At 36.0% G+C, this 26,283-nt stretch overlaps 2 protein-coding genes across 2 annotated transcripts in view; one reads left to right on the top strand and one right to left on the bottom strand.

Annotated features, from left to right (window-relative positions):
- The window catches only part of LOC122686324 (60S ribosomal protein L7-like), a 675,506-nt gene that overhangs the window by 632,438 nt on the left and 16,785 nt on the right, over nt 1–26,283 (top strand). The gene's annotated exons all lie outside the window — the stretch shown is intronic.
- Nucleotides 1–26,283, bottom strand: part of TMC1 (transmembrane channel like 1) — a 117,634-nt gene that overhangs the window by 80,012 nt on the left and 11,339 nt on the right. Inside the window, exons 2-4 of the mRNA XM_043890663.1 lie at nt 21,566–21,613; nt 17,851–18,019; nt 11,677–11,805 (exon numbers count right to left, since the gene is read on the bottom strand). Of these exons, the coding sequence (XP_043746598.1) occupies nt 11,677–11,805; nt 17,851–18,019; nt 21,566–21,613 (346 nt within the window). The remainder of the gene's footprint in view (nt 1–11,676; nt 11,806–17,850; nt 18,020–21,565; nt 21,614–26,283) is intronic.

Genomic DNA, 26,283 nt, shown 5'->3' with positions numbered 1-26,283 from the left:
GAATTAAACTCAGTATCTCCAGCTTCCTCAGAATAACGTCATTATTTATCTCATGGGATTGGTATAAGGACATATAAAAGTTGAGACAGCATAAACAAAACAGTTTCTTGGTATACCAGGGGTATATGGTACTTTTGATTAGCATTCAAAAATATTTATTATTTTTCTGGGGAAGTGTATATGATACACTCAATAAAACTCCAGAATAAAGAACAATTCTGACATGATTCAGCAACTGAGCACGCATGTACACTATCTTTACAACTCTGTAAAAATTATGTGTGCCAATGGCCAAAGACTGGGCAATTATGCAAATAGTTAGTTCCTCTATCTTCTAAACGTATAATATTGTCATGCAGTTTTGTTTACAGTAATAAGATTTACAGTAATAAAATACAGGTTTTTATTTGTTTCAGGGCACTGTGTGTGCCACATGAAGGAAAAAAAGAATGTGGTCTGTGCTTTTCCGCAAGGCATTTCTAATTTCATTAGAAAGCTAAGACATAGATAAATATTCAGGGAATCATCTAATTGCTACCAAATGAGTAAATAGTAAAATTAAGGGCTAGAAAAATTCAGATGAAAGAGCAGACTGGTTAGAAGGAACCTTGAACAAAAGGAGGATCAGATACATAGTCAAGGTTGCTGGAAGGACGTTATAGTGCAGGGAACTGGTGTGAACAATGGTGCAGAGATGGAAATATATCTGGGGCCTTCAGATGGGTGATGAAGAAAACAGTCTAAGTGCTTCAAGGAGGAGTCGGCACGCCCAATGCCAGGTTAAGCAGTGCAGAATTCATTCTGATGTTAATAAGGACCACGAGCATTTTTTTAGCAGGAGACTGATACGTGCAGTACAATGTGCTATCTGAAAAATGTTGCAACAATGATTTGCAAGATGAATTAGAGGAAAACCAAACGAGAGGCTGGATGTATTAATAACTTGTTTTCTAACGCACTTATACAAGCTGCTTCCTCTTTCTGGAATGCCCTTCCCCTCTTCGCCACATGATTTCTTCCTTTTCATTTTCAGTTCCACAGCCAGGTCCATACTACAGCTCCTGCATAAGCTCCTTCCTGGTTTTCCCGTCTAACACTTACATCCAGCCACATGTCAGGGTGATTTAACCTTTGCCCTTTATGTAGCAATTACACCACATATTAAAGTTAACCCATGATCCACTTTCACCGCTGCACTGGGATTTCCTGAAAGCAAGGTCCACTGTCTCAATTTCTAATTTCCCAATATTTAATATAGCACCTGGCATAGAAGTAAGTTTCAACAAATGCTATTTGAATGAATGAACACTTCCAAGACTAGATGATAGTCTGCTGTGGAATAACTGTGGGATCTTTTAAAAATTCCAAAGGCCAAGTGTCCCCATCCCCAGTCCACTTAAGTTACAATCTCTAAGGATGGGACATAGGCATCAATACTTTCCAAGGTCCCTAAATGATTCCAATGTAAACAAGTTGAGGATCAAATTTGGAACTAAACCAAATTTTGTTTGTTGAGACTAGTAAATTTAAGAGATTTTTACGTGGCCAAAAAGTTGCTGGACGGTTGGGCTAAAAAGTTACTATATCAAATATGATTATTTTGGTTCCCCTGGCATTGACAATACTCTACATATTTTGAAACTTGATAAATTTATTTTGGTGAATAACTTTGTCTTGAAAAATAACTAGCTCACTCTATCTTGTATCCCTAAAAGAAACTGACTAAAAATTTCTGAAACAATCTGAAGACAAGGAACAAAGAACACCAAAAACGTTGGCTGAATATTCATATAACCTCTTAGCCTATATGTATGGCTTATTTTGGTCTGCCTCCTTTTAATAGCATCACTTCACAGGTTTCACAGATTTTATATATATATTAGAGAGAGAAAGAGAGATCATTAAGACCTCTAAACATTTCATCAGCAATAAACATTACAATGATCTGCTTTCACCAGCTCTGATGACATTCATGCTGCTGCTGCTAAGTCACTTCAGTCGTGTCCGCCTCTGTGTGACCCCATAGATGGCAGCCCACCAGGCTCCTCTGTCCCTGGGATTCTCCAGGCAAGAATACTGGAGTGGGTTGCCATTTCCTTCTCCCAACGCATGCATGCATGCTAAGTCCTTCAGTCACGTCCGCTTCTGTGTGACCCCATGGACAGCAGCCCACCAGACTCCTCTGTCCATGGCATTCTCTAGGCAAGAATACATCAAAGCCAGCTGCTGGTATTGGTAAAAAACTAAAGCAAAGCTTGGGTAGGTCAAATCTGTAAGTTCAAAGTTACTACCCATAGAAATTCTTCAGAACTAAGATAATTTCTTTGCTCCCTGGGAGTATAGAACAATGCTAATTTTCATGGCTGGCTTAAATGTCAATTAAAAACTCAAACATAATTTAGTTGTACCCTAGAGGTCAGTCAGGCATCTCAGAGTAATTTTAGATGAATCAAGGGAGAAACAACATAGCTGGGCTTTAGTAGTTTAATAAAGAAAGAAAGAACACTAGATCCTCTTTCTACTTGCTGATTAAATGTTTTCCTAATTCTGTTCTACCTGATTAATTTAAAAATCAGTTTATGTTTAACAGTAGCCCTTTTTATTATAATAGTAGAGAGAGGAGAAAGAAGACAATATAGATTTTCCCAGGAGCTAAAAGTTTGTCCTGAGTTTTAGATACTGGTCACAACATAAACTAGTTTTCTGCTTTATGAGGACACCAAAAAATTCTAAGATTTGTAAATTGTAGGCAGAGATGATGTGCAAATAAGTTGCTAAAAAGAATTCTTTTTCCATCTAAAACAATCTATAACAGTAACTTTATAAATATCTCTCCAGATCTTATTAAGCTCTATATCAAGGATTTTTTGTTTTATTTTTGTTTTTGTCTTGTTTTAATGAATCAATGAGCATGCAATTAGCAGCACTGAAATTTGAAAGTAGGGGTGGCATTATGTGGGCTGCAGAGTTCTGGGTCGTATACCTAAGACATCTAGGTATATCCCAGTATATTGCTATTGCTTTGACTTTGGGGCAGAAATGAGATTTAAGGAGACCAAGTCCTTAAAGACACAAATGGATCTTAAAATCAAGAGCTTAAGAGTAATAAGAAAAGTGAAATCTAAAATCTTGACTATTCTTAACCCCAAAGATTTTCAAAATCTTTGTAGGTAGAGTGTATCCTCTCCCTACCTTCGTTGTGGGAAAATTATACTCACAGTTAGGTAGAAATAGCACTGAAAATGTAGATTCCTACACATAGATGTAAGAAGGACCTATGTGAAATTCTGATCAACAAGGAAATTTATTTCTATAATTTTTCATTCTCCTTTCTACTTAGCCATTTTTTCTAAGTATTCATTGAGAGTGTTTTATGATTTTAGCAGACTTAAGTGGTTCAAACAACTAAAAGAAACATGGAGATTCCTTCCTGAAGCGTAAATCCCATTAAGAAAAAATGAGATATCGGCCCATAAAACTGTTATACAACAGTGCTAGACATCCTTGAAGTGAAAAGGGAGAGGGCAGTGGAGGCTTGAGAGCTTGTTGAAGACATTGTAGATGAGATAAGAACTAAACAGGACATTAAAGGGCTGATAGACTTGAGTAGGCAGAGAAAGGCATTTCAGGCATAAATTTGCAGAAATTTCCTCAACAAAGGAGACATTTCCACCATGAATCTCAAGTACAATCTCATATTCTTAGATATACTAACATTCAGGGATTGGTAGACAGACTGTGCTAATTTCGCTTGGTTGGTTTATATGCATTCTAATGAAGCATGTTTAATGAATTCTGAATACTGTGAAACAGACGGTTTCACAGGGCACTGCCTCAGAATGAGAGGAACCATTCTGTTTTGAAAGTTTTGGTAAAATATTTCTGCACAACACCTGTGTGTTCATATTTAGTCCCTGGTCAACATTTCTAAGTATTGTGAAATATTTTTTTCCAAAATTTTGTGTGATATTTAGGAATGCCAGAAAGCCTTAGTTTTCTGTTAGAACAGTGTGTTCTGCCTTTTGATCCAAGAGTGGGCAAGAAACTTTAAATGACGGCAGTTCAGTAAACTCTACAAATAATGAAGACTACCTGATAAATTGCTTGCTACAAGATACACTTAGATCTAGGTCTCTCCTGAGCATCTGTCAACACAATTTATGCAAAGTCATCCACAGAGCATAGTATATTCCGATGTGAATTAATCTTTCTGCTGAACTGATTTGAAGTCTTACTATTTCACAGTCTCCTCCCATAGCCTTCCTTCTAAGCTTTCCTCACCCATATGACCAACCACTGGCCAAGAAACACTATAATAGTATGCATAAAATATAAAAATTAATTCATCCAAAGAATCATGTATCTCTTATAGATATTTGAATGTGAATATGTATGTATATGTTCAGTAGTATATACATATACATGTGTGTACATATATTACAAAAGCATAATTAACAGGACTATTTGAAAGAAATAATTTATATTTAATTTAAAAGTTTCTAAAATCAGGACATCTTAGACATAATATATTGAATATAAAAGACTATTCCCCTTTCTTCAGCTCATCTTATTTTTTATCATATCCTAATATACTGTTCTCCGAATTTACTTTTAGTATATGCATTTTAACAAAATGTAACCATTTTTGTTCTATAGCAACAAGCTTATATAAGTCCCCTAAAGTAATGTTCTACCTGCCATTTCTTGGTTATTTAGATAAAAACATTTTCAAAAATGCCTTAGTTATTCTCTTTTATTACAAACCTGATAAAGTTAAGGGCTATCTTCATAATTAGTATCTTATCTGATATCTGTATGATACTTTCCCAAAACAACAAGGACACATTTCTCAAATTAAGTTTATTTTGTGTTTATCATGTGCAGAGTTGCTTTCTTTTTACTGTTAGTGTATTACATCAAATATATTTAATAGCATTCCTAAATAATTTTAAGTCATAGTCAACGAATTTCTCCTTTTAATCAGTTTCCAAAGATCATGTATTTATGGATAGTCTAAGAACAAGTTGTGAAAATTGGCTATCACTGATAGCTAAAATTCTAAGGAGTGCAAGTTAGGTAAACTGCTATTTATCAAAAATTTTGGGAGGCTATGTTATTTGGTAAGCTGGAAAAACTAACTCAGTGTGTCTTACCATATACAATACACGGACTGATAATACAATGAGAAAGTAGTGTACAATGAAATGCAATTAAGAAGAAGATGAAAATGATGATATGTCACCTATCTAAAAGAAAACTTTGGAATTTCTTTGTTGCTAACATTTATTTTTATTATAAGTATTATCCTATAGTGTGCCATTTAAAAAATCCCTGTTTCTTTGAACTGTAGGATTATTTGAATTCTGGATAAGCAAATGTTCATGGAAGGTAGCAAATAAGATTGCCAAGAATCTTGGTAAGCATCCTTGAATATTAGCATTTTTAACCCATTTTTTCAGTGACTTAATACACTTCCACCAGCCATATGGGCAGAATTTCAGGCTGATTTAACTAGCCTGTATGATTTTGAGATAGAACAGTCATAAATTCCTCCACAGCTCTCCAAAAGATATAGGAGCATGTATACAGGTCCATGTGCCACTTGAAAAGCTTGCCAAACCAAGATGAAGAACATAACATCTCCAGGCAACCATGGTAAAATGGTACAATATGGATAAAAAAAATTCAATGAGTCATGAAACAAATAAAGAAAGAGAATTCTTGGTAGACAAAAGTATGTTTCTCTCAAATAATTCAGAACTACTTTTTTAACAATTGAAAAAGTTTCCAGAACATACAAGTCCCAAGCAAAAAAAGTCACTTTCTCATTTGGTTCCTTTCAATATCCTTCAAGGGAGAATTCCAAAATATTATTAGAAAAGCATTATTAAAATAACCACAATAATTTTCTAAGGACTCATAATAAAACAGCAAATATTAACAGTCTAAATCACAAGACAGAAAGACTTGTTGGGGACACTGTTCTTATTTAATATGGAAAGATTCCTTCTAAAACCACGAAAATGATGAGACAGACAATTGTGGCAGGTGAACTCTAAGGTAAACGATTTCTGAAATCAATCAAGAACTGAATAGTCTTGAATAAAAACTTTTCCTCTTTAAGATGAATTTTGGAAAGAGCAGAATAGGAGGAAAGAAGAAGAAAGAAAGATTGAAAATCTCTAGGTATGTTTAAAAAAGAAATTTAGCATGGTGATAAGATAAAATAACTAGGATAAGAGGTTACTAATGCACCGTGGTCAAAGAAAAAAACAAAAAAAACTGCTGTCACTCTAGTGAACAAAGAATGCTGCCTGCTATCAAGCAATCAGTCACTGCCGTCATCTCCCACCTTTGAACCCTGAGGGAACTTCAGGTGGAGAAAAACGGAACACTGACCCTAGATAGTCAAGATGCATATCTAAGAAATAATTTCAGTGAGCCTGGACTCTTGCTTCTTCCCGTACATAAAAAAGCACTAAAATCATTCAAGTGAAATGTCTGTTTTTCTGTGATTAGCAGTGCTCTTCTCATGTTTGACCACATTTTTTGTTTGTTTTCAGCAAAAACTCCTATACATGCTGGCTCCTCCATACACTCTGGAATAGTGCCTCAGACCTATCTGAGAAGCTGTCTCCCAGACTATAGTACTCGGTAAAGTCCCCAAATAAAGTATAACTTGGAACTTTGGGGTTGTACGGGGGACTTTTTGTTTTTTATCATCAGTTGACAGCACTTTGAACTTTAGAGTCCTGAAATTATAGTGTTTTTTTTTTTTTTTTCTTACAGGTAGTCCTAATTTAAGCATTTCATTGTTGATTAGAATTTAAATAAAGGAAATATGTTCTATCATAATAAATAGGTTCTATTCTTTAGCTTCTGCTCTTAACTGCCCCAGATTAAGATCTCTCTAATATAAGCTTAATCAAAGGGCATCACTAGATCCCCCCATTGAGCTGCTACAGCTGATTCAGCCACTGACTGTTAAATTTTCGGGACTTTTGTGAGCTGGTTCTTAAACTGTTAGTAGCTTGAAATTAATCATAGTGGGAGTATTTACACCATGGAAATTGGCAAACATTATGAATCAAAGTTTCAGCACATTCCTGTCTTTTACTCACACATTTATCTAGGCCTTTAACAGGTCTCAGTCATGTTAATGATTCTCTTGGTTTGGGAATGAGTGTCCAAAAACAAAAGAAGTCACCATGAACAGTGATACTCAGGAAATAGTAATTGAATGCTTACGATGTACAGAGCACAAGGCTAGACCCTGAAGAAATAAAGAGCTGTCAGACCCCTGTCATTTTCTTAGGAGCTCAAAATCTATTCTAAAGGAAAACAGATTTATATACAATTTTAAATGCAATATAATGCAGCATAACAACAGAGCCAAATGAATAATAGAGAGACTATCTGAGTTCTCTTTCTATAGGATTTGGCAGAGAAAAGACCACAGGGAGACAATAATTCATGAAGGGGATAGAACTCAGTTGAAAGAAGCATAGGCTGCAGACAAAGGAGAGGGGCCTGAAGCAAAGTGAGCAAGTCTACCAGAGTGTCTAGGGAAGACTCTTTATTTTGCTGGAAAACATGGTTCAAATGAGAAGTAGTATGACAGTAGGAAAATTATGAGGTTTTACAGATGAAGAAAACTGTATTTGAATGTCACCTTAATAGTTATTAGCTGTGTGAGGCTACCTTACCTCTGTAAAGTTTTCTCATCTGTACAATAGGAATAACTTTGCATTTTAAGTTTCTTTTGAAATACCACTTTGAACATGTCATCTCTATGTTCAAAGCTTTCAATGACTCTGGTAATTATAATAACAAAATTTTAAAGCTTTTGATTAAAAAAATCAGGGAGCTCCACAATCTGAAGTCAAAATCTGAATTCTAGCTCTTTGACTTAGAAATCATTAGTTATTGACAATGATGACCATGAGGGTTTGGAGATGGACAAGACCATCTCCAAAAAATTTTGAGAGTCCCAAGATGAAGTATGGCTTATGAGAACTGTACCTGGGTCTCCCACAATATTTATCCTCAGAACCATAAGCCTCCATTCCTGCGGCTTTACTCTAAAACACGTATTAAAACCCTGACCCTCTGTAAAAATCTGTTTTAGAAGTTTCACAAGTTTTTCAGAGTCCAGAGCCAGATGGGAAGACTTGGAACCCAGCTACAGATCCAAACCTATGATGAAAATATCTGTTCCAGATATATTGAGCCTAGTGTCTTGGATTCCATCGACTTAGCCAGAAGTGATGACTGGAGGCTACTTCCGGGAATAACATAATCCACTGACACACTCTGTCAGAGTTTGAAGTCTCTGAAAGGACTAAATGGTGAGAGGAAGGATGCCTGGCTCCCATGTTTTAATAACACTGGGGTAGGGAAAACTTTATTGTTTTGTTTAGTCACTAAGTCATGTCCAGCTCTTTGTGACTCCATGAGATTTCCAGGCAAGAATACTGGAGTGGGTTGCCATTTCCTTCTCTAGAGGATCTTTCCAACCCAGGGACTGCACCCATGCCTCCTGCACCTCAAGCAGATTCTTTACCTCTGAGCCATCGTGGAAGCCCCAGGGAAAACTTTACCTGCATGTAAATACTATGAAGTATTGATTCTAGTATGTAATTGGGACCCTTGGGGGAGAACCTCAATACAGCATTCAGAAACCTGCAAAGGGAAATAGGTCAGGCACTGTAGTACCAACAATTTTATCACAGAGGCTGAAACCAAGAGAATCGGGCTGATCATGGGCAATGGTACCAGCTGTGCAGAATACCGCAAAGCCACACAGCAGGAGCCATTTCTGGCTATAGAGAATCATCACAAGACAATGAGCATTGCTGACAGGTGAGAAGCCATAGTTGTTTCTTCTCTGGGCCCAAATCTGTACTTCCATTCTGCAAGCTGGCTTTCACTCCAGCCTTCTGAATCACTGTCTCAGTAGCACGCCTAACTTGCTCCCCAGATGCATGGTGTAGGAGGCAACAAATGAATGCTTATAAGGTCCAGCCAAGGAGCATGAATAAGTGATGTGGATTGCTTGGGAACTGTGAACACTGAAGAGTGAATATCCTGTTAGTAGGGGACAGCAATTGCCTAGTCCCAGTTATTATTTTCATGTAGCAATGTGGACCAGACTGTCTTCCTGTCAAGGAAAAGATGAATATCTGAATTTTAAAATGTGAAATCTACTTTTTAAATTTAAGAAGAAAAAAATTATGATGTTTATTAAATGATTAAAATGTTAAATTTTGTGTTACATATATTTAATCTTAATTTTAAAAAAACAAAAGAAAAAGAAACAAAAAGCCTTTGGGCCAAATAAAAACCATTTATAATCTAGATTCAGCTGCAGACTTCCCGTTTTTGACCTCTGCTCTAGTAATAGGACCTGTGTTGCCCTTCCTTCCATCCCAATCTTTATCTCTCCCTGTGTCTAAAAATGGCTAAATCCCTGGACTCCAGCCTAAGGCCCCAGGATCTGGAATCTGCCACAAGATGACCTTGTAGGTACATTTTGAAATATCTAGAAGTGGCTGACCACAGATTCTGCTGAACTGTCAAGATACCCTCTTTTCTTTCTTGGAGCATCAAAATCAGTTGTCCATCCTGCCAGACTGTCCAGACTGCTATACGGATGTGCCACCAGCCCCCAAGGCTCCTGGGGTTGCCTATGGCTAAGTAAGCTTCCACCCAGTACTGCCAAGCCCTATACCCTCCCCATCTCTCCTGTTATACTGCAGGGAATCAGGCAACACTGAGTCTGTCCTGAGATAAAATGATAATTACAAGTTGTGGTTCCCAGCTTTGTGCAATATTGTGGCACCCTGATTAGTGTTTCATATGAAAGAACCCACTTTATGAGTCCAGTAACCCTGTAAATTAGTAAAGTTTCAAATGAAACCTGAGGTCAGAGGACTACACAGTTCATTCAAATTTGCACAGCCTTTAAATGGAAGATCTAAGATTCAGACTCAAGCCTGATGCCCATCTCTTCTCCACTGCTCTATATGGGAAATGCAGACAGGAAGAGCAAGGGCTATTTCTACACCTCCATGCAGATGGAAAGGGAGGATATACTTCTTGGCATTTTTACTCAATTTCACACCATGCTTTGAAAGTTCAAAATATTATTGCTATATAATTTTACAACTTTCCACATACAGTTACCTGTGGTTTCCAGGTTTGGGGATTTCGTGGTCAGCAATATTTTAAGACGTATTTTGGGAACCAACATAAAGTTGCCAAACTTCTATTTTGCTAAGTAAGGATATTTTTTAAACCTATTATTTAGCATCACTATCACTTCATTGAATGGAAACCATTTTAACAGACACACATACACGCACACACATATATGCACATGCATATACATTAATAGCTTCATGGAACCAGAAATGCTACTTGTCTTTACCTCATTTGTGACTGGTGTACATGAACAAGCATAGGCAGTTCCCAGCCTACAGCTGTGTGGTGTTCCAGAAGTTTTCTGGGAAGACCACTCTTTGGAACTTGGAAAACTTTATTCCACAAAACAATACTGTTAGAAATGATACCTAGGTTCCCACATCATAGGGGAAAGCTGGAATATCTTGTTTTATTTTGGATACAGGGTAACTGAGGTCCCAGAAGTTTAAGCTATTTCTTTAAATAATGCACAGCCTCTTCCAGAGCCAAGATTAGTAGTGAATTACCCTGATAGCTGCTTCAGTTCTTTTTTCATCACCAGAGACAGAAACATTTTTCTCTTAATTTTAACATTATTATATATACACTAAACATTTAATGTTATTAGTTAAATAGACTTGTGGAGGGATAGCTTTGGAAATTTACCATCATTTATAAAACTGATTCTGTGGGGAAAATGCAATCTGTAGCACATCTGTGAGATGCAAACATGGTTGTTATCACAGACACATCCTTTTTATTCATGCCCCGCTTCCCCAACCACTATGGCAAGGAAATAAAGTGTGATCCTCAGAGGCAAATCCGCTTGCAGTCCCAGGAAAGGGATAATCATTTGACTTTTTTTATCAGGAGTTTATAAATCTATGTGTCTCTGAGTGCATCAACACTCAACATAAGAATGAAACTGGGTTGCTGACATGTTACCAGGGAATAGCTATTAGCATAAGCCTTAATTGGAATCCTGTTTACTGTTCTGTTGGCTTACTATCCTCCCTGTGCTTTAATAAGAGCTGTCACATGAATATATCATTTGATGCTGGAACCCTGCAGAGAAACTAGAGTGTGCAATCCAACAAACTTGTAAAATTCAAATATAGTATCTTTTTCAGAGAGATAGTAATGAACGTATTAAACTAAGGAAATTCTCAGTTCAAGGAGCAAATGATTAAAGGTGATCAGAGGTTGTAAGATTCCAAATAATGAATTTATTTATGGTTGTTTTCTTCTATAATCATTATCCCAGCCTCTTTAGTGATATATACATGTATATATATGTGTGTGTATATGTACATGTATGATATGTTAACATTTGATACATTAATTATGTATATATGGCCATGAACATTATATATAATGAGTGCTTTATATAAATGATGTACTACATATAGTATTATCTATAATGTATAGGAAATAGAGAATTTTGGAAATCAAAAGCAAGGAAAGTGTTTCTAATTATGAAAAGTGGCATCATACTTGAGAACTTCAATTTTCTTCTCCATTTTCCAAGGCTTGCATTTGACAGTAGCGATCATTTGTCTTTTCTCATCTAACTCTGCCTTCAGTCTTTCCAATTCCTCTTTATCTATTTCTTCTTCTTCTTCCCTTAAAAAAAACAAAAACAAAAACTTTCTTTAGTAAAGTTAAGATTTGCCTGACTTCCAAACTTAAAGAATGCTATCAGATACTCAGCTGATTAATGCATAACAACTTGGTTGTATACAGTGAATGCTGAGATCCATAAGCCTTAGAGCTCGTAGTTGAACACTGATGCAGGATTTCTGGAATTACTGTAACTTTAAAAAATAGTATTTGTATTCTGAAGTCCTGAAACCATTTTATGTCCATAGTCTCAAGTTCTCAGAAAATCCATGGAAATAAAAAGCTATTAATATATTTTCTTCTCTTCTTTGTTCCACTGTACACCTTCCCCCTACAATTCTACATTTCATTTAAAAACTTCATTTTTGAACAAGGATAGTAAATTAGAGGTGAAAGTGTCTTTGAAGTGCCCTTAAAAAATTTGTTAGCCCTGTCTCAAGAGAAAGAGAAAAACTGAAATGGGAAAAAATAAAAAGAATCTATTCCTCTAAGGTAACTTAATCTGTTAATTAAGCTCAAAACTTCAATTGATAAAAATTGAACTCAAAGTGTACTTGATAGAAGTCAATCCTTTGAAGAGGCCTTCAAAGGAATTTAGTTTCTCACTGAGCAAATGAGATGGATCTTTTCTCTTCTGTGTTCCTAGTATTGCAAAAAATATCAAAGGGTCCAAAACTCAAAGAAAACAAAATCTAAACATGAGCGACAAGGTTTTTAAATTGAAGAATGTAATGCCCTATTGTAGAGAACAATGTTTTTGGTAAGAGATTGTTTCAGTTATGAGTTATTGTTGCAGAGAGATCAAACCAGTCAATCCTAAAGGAAATCAACCCTGAATATCCATTGGAAGGACTAATGTTGATGCTGAAGCTCCAATACTTTGGCCACCTGATGCAAAGTGCCAAACTCACTGGAAAAGACCCTGATGCTGGGAAAGACTAAAGGCAAAAGGAAAAGAAGGTGACAGGGGATGAGATGGTTAGATAGCAGAACTGATACAATGGACATGAATTTGGGCAAACTCTGGGAGCTGGTGATGGACAGGGAAGCCTGGCGTGCCGCAGTCCTTGAGGTCTCAAAGAGTCAGACACAACTTAGCGACTAAACAACAGCAACATGGTCACTTAACTTCCAATTTACCCCTTTAGACTTAATATTGTGATGCCGTGGCTGTGACTCTGTAGGACCCATTTCTGGTTTGTCAGTTGGCTCAATATTCTGCTGTCATAATCTGCTTCCAGTAGAGTATACTAAGAAGGGACTTGGTTTTTCCTTTGGCTTCCCGTTTGCCTCTTGTGGGATGCTTACTCTTCAGCAATTCTTCTTCACCCCAAGAGCTGCAGGGCCTTCCCATAGCTGCTGGTGAGACTAGTTTGCCAGTTTCCCCAACATTAGCAGAACCAGCTTCATCACTCGCCCTGTAGACACCAGCACCACTTGAGCACTGCCCCCTCTGCAGTAGTTTCAGCTCCCCAGGTCTCTCCTCTATGCTTTCAGGTTTTAATTTCAACCTCTTTCCATTGTTCCTCCAGCCCATGGTGTGCTATTTGCTGCCTATAGTTGCTATTACCATGATACTTAGTGTTTTCTTTTCACCTTTCCAGTAACCTGTTTATTATTAGCCTAGTGATTATTTGTACCTACTAAATCAGTTCAGTGCAGTTGCTCAGTCATTCCGACTCTCTGTGACCCCGTGGACTGCAGCACGCAGGCCTCCCTGTCCACCACCAACTCCCTGAGCTTGCTCAGACTCATGCCCATCAAGTCAGTGATGCCATCCAACCATCTCATCCTCTGTTGGGCCCTTCTCCTCCCACCTTAATCTTTCCCAGCATCAGGGTCTTCTCAAGTGAGTCAGTTCTTTGCATTAGGTGGCTAAAGTATTGGAGTTTTAGCTTCAGCATCAATCCTTCCAATGAATATTCAGAACTGACTTCCTTTAGGATGGACTGGTTGGATCTCCTTGCAGTCCAAGGGACTCTCAAGAGTCTTCTCCAACACCACAGTTCAAAAGCATCAATTCTTTGGCACCTACTAAATAGTCCTCTTATTAAACACTCTCTCTTTGATTAACTGTTGGAGTTCCTTTCTCCTAACTAGACCTTGATTGACAAAGAAGGTGTAATCTGACTCAGGGTTAGTCAGAAACATGTTTTGTTGTTCACTAAACTCATGACCACACACAGTAGGGCTATGGCAAAAGATGTTTTTGACAGTTTCAGCTGAATAATAGGAGGACATACCCATAGTTTTATAGCCCACCTTACAAAATGACTTCACAATCTCCTTTCTTTCCCACCAACCCAGAGTTTTTTTAGGGCTTTTTTTTTTTTTTAGGGCTTTCCTTGTAGCTATGTTGGTAAAGAATCTGCCTGCAAAGCAGATCCAGATCTTCCCTGGATAGGGAAGATCCTCTGGAGAAGGAAACAGCAACCCACTCCAGTATTCTTGCCTGGAGAATCCCATGGACAGAGGAGCCTGGTGGGCTACAGTCCATGGGGTCACAAAGAGTTGGACACGACTTAGCGACTAAACCACCACCAGAGTTTTTAATCAGGTCATGGTTACTGAAACAGAAATTTAATTAACCCTCTAAAATAACATTTGTCATTGATAGTTTTGTTGGTTTTTTTTTTAACCAATTAAGATATTTTTCTTAGAATAGTAATCCTGGTTTAAGTGAACTATGGAAGTACACTCATACTAAGATACAACTCTGAATGTCATTAAGTTGTTTCTATTTTAAATATTTGATGTTTATTATATAAAAATCCTTCCCTGGTAGCTCAGATGGTAAAGAATCCTCCTGCAATGCAGGAGGCCTGGGTTTGATCCTTGACTTGGGAAGATCCCCTGCAGGAGGGCATGGCAACCCACACTCCAGTATTCTTGCCTGGTGAATCCCCATGGACAGAGGAGCTTTGCAGGCTACCATCCATACAGTTGCTGAGTCGGACACGATTGAGCAATTAAGCACACAGACACATAGAAAATCCTATGGTGCTGTACGAAGATAACAAAATACTTACACAGAATGAAAGAATGATCTATTTCAAGTTTGGATTTACCATGTAATTAAAGCTTATTTCTCTACATTTCTCTATGTTCCTAATACTAATTATATGTAGTTTCCTGCTGTCTTAACCCAGTACTTTATATGTTTAACATATTCAGATTCTATGACTCCTTCAAAAATCATATGAAATGTCTTCAATACCCTTTTCTGATTGTCCTTATGAGATAGTTTTCTTTAAGACTCTAAATCACTTTTCACTTCTCTGGCACATTTATACAGTCTTATTTCATAATAATTGTGTCTTAAGTGGCCTCTCCCTTACTATGTTATTAATTTGTAGAGAATGGAGGCAATTTCACACTCATATCCATATCTTCCAAAGAAATTAGCAAATTATCTTCGACAGAAGTGGAGCTGAATAAATATTTATTAAATAAATGTTTATGTGCAGAATTTTTCTGGGTGACAGGATTACCAACAAGTACACTAAAATAAAATATAACAATGTCTTCCAAGTTATGGAAAGATATTTATTCCTACACTAAATGATCTCAGACTGGCATATTTTTAATCTTTGTGTTGTTAATTGTTGATTGCTCCAGGAAGATCACGCTGTGCTACAATGTATAGTTGTTGTCAGCTAAGTTACCTTCAAATATGCAGGTAATTAAGACGTTACATTTTTTGCATAATTTAAATATAATAATGCATAATTAAACATTGCATTACAGGGAAGCTGCTTTTCCAGGAACCACTCAAAGAAAGTGCTAATCATATTAAAAGCGCATAGCACAGGCATGCTTTGCTTCTAAAATGTAGGGCTAATTTGTGTAAGAATGACTTTCTATCTTAGTTTTGATTTATTTAAACAACAGTTGTTAGGAAAAAGGAGGCATAATGTGCTGAATTTCTCACTGCTATAAACGTATTACTTATTCACTTAAAACTGGGTCAAGAAAAGCATATAATATTATTAGAAATACTTCAAAATGCCAAACAAGGCAGTTTTTGTTAACCATCTCCAAAGACAGTTAGCATTACAACCTTGGATTTAGTTGGTTTCAAATGTTTTTTCAGTGCAAGAAAAATTCCCTAAGGTGTTTCACATGAACATTTAAATAAAAGAAGATCATGAATTAATTAACCTAAATAAATGTGCCATGATTTGCCTACTAATCTTTCTCAAAACATACTTGCTAATACATTTTCTTAAAAACATAAGGGCTTATCTTCAAAGTGAATGATAGAATATGGACCCTGAAATAGTGATCAAAACTGTCAATCATCATTAAGTAATTTATATTATTTAAAATAGTTGTAAAAATTATGGTGGTAATAATATAATTTGCAAAACCTATGCAGATAAAATTCATTTTAGTCAAGACTGGTTCTGCAGAGGAGAGGGGAGGAAGGTAGACGGGTGCTTCCGGCTTCTCAGAATCAGGATGAGAGTGGGACCAGCTAAGGACAGACCCTGTCACAGGGACAAGATTGCTCCAGGTAGCAGGTGCCAAGACCCAGTTGATTCACATGGTCCTATTTCTAGAGGTTGAGCCTTGACAGGAGGGCCTTGAGCAGACCAAGAAAGCAAAGGAATACCCATCTGAGTCATATTTTAAAAGCGACATCTCTGAAGCACAGGTGGAGAGGAAAAGGCAAATTCTGGAACACAACCTATATCATTCATATGTCTATTGGTGATGTTTCCTCAATGAAATACCACTGTCAGAAAGCATCAGCTTTACTAGTAGGAAATATTACTACCTAATAATAGAAATAACAATCACAATAAGACATGAAACTTAAAAGGGTGCTTTGTTTTTGAAAAGAACAAAACATAAAAATACTTGAAGATAGACATAAAAAAATCAGAGTAAAACGGAAAGCAGGCGATTCAAGGATAGAAGAAATAGAAGAAGGATAGAAGAAAGAAGAGGATATTGGGGAGAAGGGGAAAAAGGAAGAAAAGGAGAAAGAAGAGGAAGAGAGAGATTTAAAACCTTAAGTCAACAAAAATACAATGAAGAAATGGATGGGGTTACTCTTATTTTAACAGAAACCATCGTCAGCTAATGCTAAACTTTTCTATTGACAAAATATTCACAAATAATAGCTAGTTATTGAATACCACAAAGTGTCATCTTGGGAGGAAATCTTGGAAAGTTCTTCAGCATTTAAAGTTCTAGGACTGTTTCAGAGGAGAGATCCTATCACCTCATGGTGAGTCCCATGCCCCACCTAGGGGTGGCAGAGGAGTTATTCTCTTGAATCCTTTCCAAGTGGCCTAGGTTTCCTATTAATAAATGTGTTTCACATATACAGTTTTTCCACCTGCCTGCCATTTGCAATTTTCCATGAAGCAAAGACCAGAAAATTATTTTCTTGGATTTTTTTCCCTAAACAGCATTTAATATATTACTCTAGACAAAGGCAGCACTCAGAAAATCATTGGCCTGCTAGAAGTGAAAGACAGAGCTATGTTAAAAAGGAAAGGACAATCCAATCCTCTGTAGGGACAGAGAGTTAATACTTTAGACTTTGGGAGGTACATACAGCTCTGTCCCATATTCCTTTGTTTGTTTGTTTTTTAATTACAGTTTGATTAAAATGATAAGAACCATTCTTGGCTCTTGGGTTGAAATGAACCATAGTTTTCCAACCCCTGCTCTGTAAGATATGTGATTTGGGATCATGTTTATAAGTTTTTCATTTAACTTCATTAACGATGCATTTAACTAACAGAATAACATTAAAATATTTAAATTAACTATGTTAATGACCCATGACAATTTAGATCTCTTCTAAGGAAATCTCTCATAAGTCCATTCTCAATATATATATATTCATTTTAAAATTCTATTTTAATACATTTAACTAAGTAAAATAAAATGGTGGCATCAGACTAAGCTTGTTTTTTTGAAAGTAGTTTTAATTACCAATTTTAAGGCTAGGATGTGCCTAAAGAGTGATCTTTCAGCATCAGGCACTTCTGAATGAAAAATAATGTCAATTATAGATCAGAACTAACTTACGCTCCTCTCTTTAACCTCCTCCTTCTCTCTTTCTCTCTGGCTTTCCTTGTTTCTTCATCCTCTGGTTCAGGTTCTGGATCATCTTCATTGATAACATCTCTGGTCCGTTTCCTCTTTGGTCTCATGCTCTCTCTTCGAGGTAGTTTGTTTTCCTCCTCTTCCTCTTCGCCTAAACACAGCAGTTACCGCTTCAGTGAGTAGTTTCAGAAAAGTGCTTTCCCGATCCCAAATGTAGTCTTACTTTTTAATTGTCTTTATCACACCTCTGACACCATAATCTAGCAATTTGTCATATCAATATAAAATGCACCATGCCATATATATTTCATAGTCTGCCATTTAAATACACTTATCTACATTCTCATTTCTTGTGGTTTATCTACTCAAATATGTGAGTATCAATCCCCAAATTCTAACAATGCTTAGAATTCCAGCCTTCATTTACTTGTATAACTAGATGACTTGGGAGTTTAATATCATACCCTGACCTCTCAGACCAAGTTTGTAGATTATCACTTCAATACATAAGGGTTTAGTGTTTAATCACTATGTGCTAATATTACTTCTATCTTGGAACAAGCAATAAGAATGCAAGGAAATGCTATAAACTAGAATAATTTTGAAGAAATTAATTTATGCCTTGACATAATTCAAATTGTAGATTATCAATTCAATACATAAGGGTTGAGTGTTTAATCACTATGTGCTAATATTACTTCTATCTTAGAACAAACAATAAGAATGCAAGGAAATGCTATAAATTAGAATAATTTTGAAGAAATTAATTTATGCCTTGACATAATTCAAATGCCTTCCTAATTCAAATCATTCTCATTCTTTTCTTAAAAACTTTTTTTAAAAAGTTGAAGCATAGTTGATTTACAATATTGTATTACTTGCTCAGGTGCACTGCAAGTGGTTCAGTTTTATATATATATATATAAAATATATATATATTGCAGATTATTTCCCATTATAGGTTTTTACAAGATATTAAATACAGTTCCCTGTGTTACATGGTAAATCCTTGTTGCTTATCTATTTTATGTAAAATCTTTTTCATTCTTAACTTCAAATACTTATTTTTCCTAAATTTCTTTCTCTTTCTTAGATGAAATTGATAGTAAATAACTTTGCTTGATCATTCTATCTTTTTGATTAGAAATAGATAACTAGTAAATTTAATACAAGATTGAGAAAATAATGTTATTTTATTCACCAACTGACAATTTATGCCTCATATATCCATAACTTCTTTGGAAGGTTTCTGGTAAAGAGTAGGGGGAGAATTCAGTTCCTTCCTTCACTGCTTATAACAGACAACCCTACTTCACATTCACTTTTGCTTTTTAACTTCTGATATTTAGAGTTAATTATTATTTAAAAAAACAAATATTACTCATAATTATCACTATCTTTTTAAATAGAAGCTACTATAGGGAAAAAATTGTGCTTTAACGGAAAACTATGAAATGTCTGTACCATACCCTTCTGTGTTGTCTGATGCTTCTTCTATGGAAGCTATTTTGTAACTTTGTAAGTTGTGGATCACTAGATAGCAATGCAAAATAGTTCTTATCTGTAGACTAGCAAGTGAACTCTTTTCAGTGCAGACAACCTTCCACCACCAAAAAAAGAAAGAAAAGGAAAAAACCCCACAAAAGTCAAGTCTTCACTTGCACAATCAGTTCAATATTCCTAATCTATAAATGAATCTGTTCTTTGAATTTTCCTTTGAACTGGTAACTGCCATAAATGGCTCACTGGATTCCTCATTTGTTAGTTAAATATGTTCATTTTTACATAGTGTGTGTCATTTTATTTTTTTATAAATTTTGTTATCTTTTCAACATTACTTGTTAAACCTTTATTGATATTCCAAATCTAAATAAGATCTAAACATTACCAATATTACTAAAGTTTGACTAGCAGAGAGAAACAGAAGAATTACTTTTCTAACTAGGTTTTGAAAACTGTACTCTTGTCATCAAGACCAAAAGTTTGTTAAATACTGTGGCAGATGTTGCATGATATTCAAACCCCACTCTGGCATTTTGAAAATCTACCCAGCCTTTATTGTTCATTTCAGTCACTAATCATAGAAAAAACCAGAGCCTCATAGGAACTGAGAAACAATTTCACCCTCAAATAACTCAAAAATTCAAGAAGCCACTTGGTACTCTGCATTTTAGTATATTTTACATTAAAGCTAAGCTATTAAACTTGCAGAGTTTTACCATGGATGAAAAGTATATCATTATATTTATCTTCTAGCACTTAGGACAAAAAGGCTGTCTTTAGTGTTTTCACTAGTTTCCAAATATTCAAATTCTTAAAAAAAGGAGTGTTTTACAGTTGCCTACTAAATGTGGATTTGCATAAACATTACCTTTTGGAATGGGCTCAATTTAGTTTTGAACAGTAGCAGAATATACCACCTCAAAAAGACATTCAGAATATACCACCCCAAAATATGCCACTTCTGTGTATTGACTATTTTGAGACGTAGCACTTGAAAAACAGCAATTGCAGAAAGAGATTTTCTCTGAATTCCTCTTGTCTGCCTGAAAACAGCTGCCAAAAGGAACTCAACTGTCATAAATCCCCTCCCCAGGAATTTCATCCCCAAGGAACACCATAGAAGTGTTCTATAGAGGAGACTATAGGTCAACACCACATGCAGACATATTTCATCATAAACTATCATACCTCCTATCCATTCTCTTAAAACTTATTCTCTTCCAAGAGACCTGCATACCCCTCCCTTTTCCCTATTAAGATGGCATTTAAGTCTAAATTTTAAGCCACCTCACACAATTATTCAGTTTTTTTCTGGGTATTATCCATGTATACATGAGGTGTATGTGTTAATAAACTTCTGTTTTGGTTTGGTTTTCTTGTTAAACTGTCTTAGATTATAGGAGTATCAGTTAAGAAACTCAGAAGGGTAAAGGAAAAATTACTTTTCCTTCCCTATAGTAGTCTAGTCAGAGCCTCTAGGATCTATGTGAGACTCTGGGCTGTTTACATGCAGAATGTACCAAATTAATGAAAACAACTGTCACCATGAACATTCGCTGGCTGTCATATTGGGCTCAGGTTTTTAATTGATAGTGTTGATGTATTCTCTAATTGAACTCTCCCTGAAATGCTGCACTTTCAGTTTTGATAAACTCAAAACTTCTGCTCATAAAATGATCTTTCTCTGTTCTAGTCCATGAGTGGTTTGCACGCCTGGGAAGGGGTCCCAATCCAGGCTCTTGAGCTGAACCTATTCAAAGTAAAAACAACAGGGCAATTTAGATAAAATATTCATGAATTTAAAAGAACAGCTTTATTCATTTTTATTGAGCAATCTGATCACTTTAGTCAAAAAGGCCAATCTGTTATATTGTAATAGATTCAACCTAAGGGAAAATGTTTTAGGACAAAGAAAAGAGTAAAGAAATAAAAAGCAAATTTTTCTGGACCACCATCCACTTAATGATGAGCAATTTATAAATTGGGTGGAATGTGTGTGTGCCAATTGAATGGAATCTCAAGTGAAGAGTCTATCTGATGGACTTGATTGCTCTTGTGAGACCATTGAAAGTCATCCACTTGTGCTCCTGTGTTTGCACAGGGTCTCATATTCCCACAAGATAAGAGGACAAATCCCCTAAATTCGCTGCTATTCCACAGGAAACATATCCCAACTGGGTCCATCCCCACTTACTTGAACTTTCCTCAGTATCATCTTCTTTCTCCTCCACTTGGATTTGCACTGTCGAGGAAAGAAAAAAATATAGCAGTTCTTTAAATGACAGCACAATTGTTAATAACTGGTTTTTACTGTTGTTACTTTCATTGTAAAGTTTTCTGTGCAGTTAAATTTTTTCAATAAACTTGTCAAAACGAACATTGTTTATTAAAGATATACAGCTACAGCATCTTATAGAGTGTTGTGCAAGGACTTTTCTGCTTCATCACCTTCAACAATTTGCAAAACATGTTAATCATAAGCCTGTCAGTTCAATTCAAAATAACTTCAACCAAAATACATTCTGTTCTGCAGTAAGTCGACAGGATTTTTTGGGTCATTTTATTGTATTTTTTTTTTTTTTCATTTTATTGTATTTTAAAGAAAATTGTTAGCAAAGCTATATCCACATGTACAAACCATTTGGTTATTATAACCAAATTAACCTATTAAAATAGAGAATATTTCATTCTAACCAGCTACTCAGTGTCAAAGAACCTTGCAAAAATGCTTAAAAGCTGATATTTCCTATTTTAACTATTTCTGTACATATTATATGCAGCCTAAATTTTCCCATATATGATTTACCTTGACAATGTGGAGATAGGTGATTTAACAGTTCTTTCAAGACAAAGAATGTTTTTTTCTGTTTATTCCTCCCCTCATCCTCAGGGTCTTGTTTTCAGATTAGCTCCATTTTTATAAGGGCATATACAAGTTTTATAAAAATGTAATGGTACAATAATATCAGAAAATATATTAATTGGCAGATTTTTCCCCCTTGTCAACTACTGTCTGTTCATCACAGGTTGAGTCAGCCAGAGACAAAGATCCGTGACTTGCCATGGCAAAAATCAGAGCGGACTATTTCTTTAAACCACAGTCTAGTAACTCATTTAAAATATTAATTTACATATTTTATTTAAGGTGGATGAGCCTAAGTCCAAAACAGCAAAGATAATAAACAATGGTGCTGTGGACAGAGGAAACAACCTCTGGTTTTGTTTCTGCTCAGCACTGTCAAAGGTTATTATTCAGAGCTTGACAGCCATATTGAAGAGGCAGCACATACAGAGTTTAAATTCTATTCACAAAGAAGATTATTGTAAAAGCACTTTTTGCCTTTAAACAGCATATGCATAAAAATTTTTACGATATGCAAAAATGTTATCACTCAATGTCAGCCATGGAATAGGAAAATAAGTGTTCTTTTGTTCAGAGTGGACATATGCCTTTGTCACTAGCTGTAACTGGATCTGCAGGGGACAAAGGTCTTTATGTCACTACTGAGAGTTCACAGTAGTGACGACAGACACTTCTCAGAAGATATTTTATGTTCAACAATAAGTCATGGTCTTTACTTGCAATTAATGCTACCACCAAATTTCTTCAGTCAAAGAAGAATTCACTTAGGAAGGCATCTTAATGATATAAGATTAGCCTTAGACTAAGGTCCGATCAGTGGCATAATATAGGAACAGCTGAGGACAAATAGCAAAGGCTGACACACAGCCTCTTTTGCACCAGTGCATAGTCAAAGCAAAAATTCACACAAAATGCTAAACTGATTTTTAATAATCAACTCACTAGACATGATTAAAGTTAAATAATGAAATGGAGGAAAATACTAAATAATAGAGATACAAGCAAATCTTTAGGAAGCATTACAATCCTATGAAACAAAAACAGCAAAATGAAATGTCCCAGCCAAGGAGATAAGTGACAAATCAATTTCCTCTGATAACCAGAAGAAAGAAAATGCAGGGCTAGAGTCATGGATCATCTTCTAAGGTACAGGAAGGATAGTTATAAATTGCCATTAAATAAAACTCTATAAGGGGAGATAGCTCTGCTGTGGTTGCAAGTAGAGAAGAAAAAAGAGCTATGGTTTCTGAGATGTAACGGACAGTAGTGCAGAAATAGCCTCTTCACTCCTCTTGAGGTGACTTTCCAATAGCAATACTCATCTGTTAATGATCATCTGCACATTCTCAGTAGGTGCATTCTTTGTTTAACAGTGTTTCTTTTGTCTGTCAGTTGAGTCAGGAGCTATAGAGCCATTGTTTTTATAGGTATTGTGACCATAACTGGTTTATTCTTGCTTCAAACCTTCAGCAAAGGCAGCATCAGCATCAGGAACTACATAGCAGCACCATTACCAGGAGATTGAAGACTCCATCAAGAGCCTCAGATGAAGCTTGGTTTTAATGTAACACTATCTAGTCTGAAAAGCTACTGAAACTCAAAGTAATGCTGAAGAACCAAGCTAAAAAGCCCCTCCCAAACAAAAGCCTATGCAAAAGAATAACTCAGAACACTTAAATGCGAGTTACAGACTGTCTTTCCCTTCTCAGACAATTTTTGGCATGGCTTGTTGCCATCCCTTCTCTCAGCAATCCCTGGTAGCTTGCTCCCAATCATATGACCTTCTCATGTTCTGGATGTTTCCCAAAGTCTATTGATTATATACTTTAAAAATAACCTCTCTCCTGGGGAGTGATGGGAGGAGAGTGGGACAGTTTTTTTTTGGGGGGGGGGTCCTGTCTAAATGTTGAAGGCAGCAAGCAAAACTACACCGAAGTATGCTTATTTAAGAGAAGAATATGAAATAGGAGCAGATGAACTCCTAGGCAACCCAGATCCTCATTTCATGCAAATAGACCCAGTAATTAGAAACAGTAAAAGGAAACAACAGCAAAATGTCACATTTTAGAGGCACTGGAATCGTTCAGAAAAGTTAATGTTGTTCCAGGCTTTCTTTTTCAGTCTATAGCACTGAAAATATTTTATGGTTCTTCTGGATCAGAGTGACCAAGTAGCTGAAAGAGCTAAATGATATCACCTGTTCCTCTGACCCACATTTAGCTCATGAAGGGATTATTGTAGCACCGAGTCATTCCTATGGAAACTGAAAATTCTTTTATTCAATTAGCGTTTATTGCACATTTACAAGGGTCTGTAGAGCAAAGTGTTCTGGAGTAGGAGTTTGTAGACTCTAGAAGAAAAGTGATAGTCCTTAAGGAGTCTAGCTATTTGATGGAAAAGAATGACTTTATAACAATGAGATTCAAGTTTAGGTATGAATATCTTATCTAGTTTACTTGGGTTATTGCAGTAATCTACTAGTTATGTTTATTAGCAATGTGAGTGAGTGAAGTCACTCTGTCGTGTCCGACTCTTTGCGACCCCATGGAAGGTGGCTTCCAGGCTCCTCTGACCATGGGATTTTTCAGGCAAGAGTACTGGAGTGGATTGCCATTTCCTTCTCCATATTAACAATGTACTAGTGTTATTTTTTTAGGGTTCCTTTGTGTATGAGCAAATGTCAACATCAGTTCTTCCCATATAAATGGGATACATTTCCAGGGAATATAGCTTATATTTCATAATAACTGTAAATGGAGTATAACCTTTTAAAAATGGAAAAATGAAAAATGATGTAAAAAGTTACAAACAATAAGGGGAAGTAAATAAACTTTGATATTTAAAACAAAAGCACTGCCTTTATCAAAACTGGGCATATAAACACACTTTCATGTTTGCCTGCAAAATGGTAAGAAACTGCTCATTAATTAAATTAGAATTGTATTACTTAAGAAAAAAATTTTAAATAAATTAAATAAATATAAAAATTAAATTAAAAAAATAAACCTTTCAGCTCAGACTAAACTGCCCTGAGACAGACATTAATCCATGCCATAACAAGCACATTTCCAAGTCTTCAGTGAAGAACCCATGTCATCAGTATGTGGTATGATGTGGGATGTGAGAGGAAGAGAAGAATCAAGGATAGTTCCAAGGCTTTTGCCTGGGTAACTGGGAGAGTGGAGATGCAAGAAAGAGAGATAGGAGGCTCTAGGGAAAATAGGTTAAGTAGCAACTGTTGAAGTTCAGGAGTTTAATCTGACTAGATGAAATCACCAAACCATATTGAGGTATCATTTCCCCTACAGAGAATGGCCCAGCACTTGGCTCACATTAATTTATCAAAACACTATCATTGGTGGATGTTAAGTAGGGAATGGAAGCCACTGTCCATGAAAGTGAACAAAAATGATGGACTGTGATCTTTCTTCTTCTCATATATCTACCAAGGACATAAGATCTGATTCAGTTTAACTCAGCAGCTCCATTTATTTTTACTAGTTTTAGGTCAGAATAAGAAAATATTCAGGCTTCCCAGGTGGTGCCAGTGGTAAAGAACCCGCCTGCCAATGCAGGAGACATAAAAGACTCAGGTTTGATCCCTGGGTTGGGAAGATCCCCTGCATGAGGGCACTCTAGTATTCTTCCCAGGAGAATCCCATGGACACAGGAGCCTGGCGGGCTACAAAACATAGGATTGTAGAGAGTCAGACACGATTTAAGTGACTTAGCACACATGCACTCAAAGATATTCAGGACATTTGTTTCTAACAATCCAAAGTCCTTCAAGTCATGGACTTGAGCATGATATTCTGGAAGCCACAGAGTAAAAAGAATAATTATTTAGCTATTCTATCCATCAAATATGTTAATGAACCTGTAAACTATAAGACATTTAAAAAAACCCTCTGAACTGGGAATAACAGAATGAGATCATTATACAACTGTCAATAAGGTATCTTGGGAAAAGGTTTAATTTGACAGACCTAGGCTGATATTCTTTCTGCAGGTGCCAGCATCTTTCCTTAATACCATTAAAAGCCTTAAAA

The sequence above is a fragment of the Cervus elaphus genome, chromosome 29 (genome assembly GCF_910594005.1).
Source record: "Cervus elaphus chromosome 29, mCerEla1.1, whole genome shotgun sequence".
Taxonomy (NCBI): domain Eukaryota; kingdom Metazoa; phylum Chordata; class Mammalia; order Artiodactyla; family Cervidae; genus Cervus; species Cervus elaphus.
This window is presented reverse-complemented; position numbering and strand designations above follow the sequence as displayed.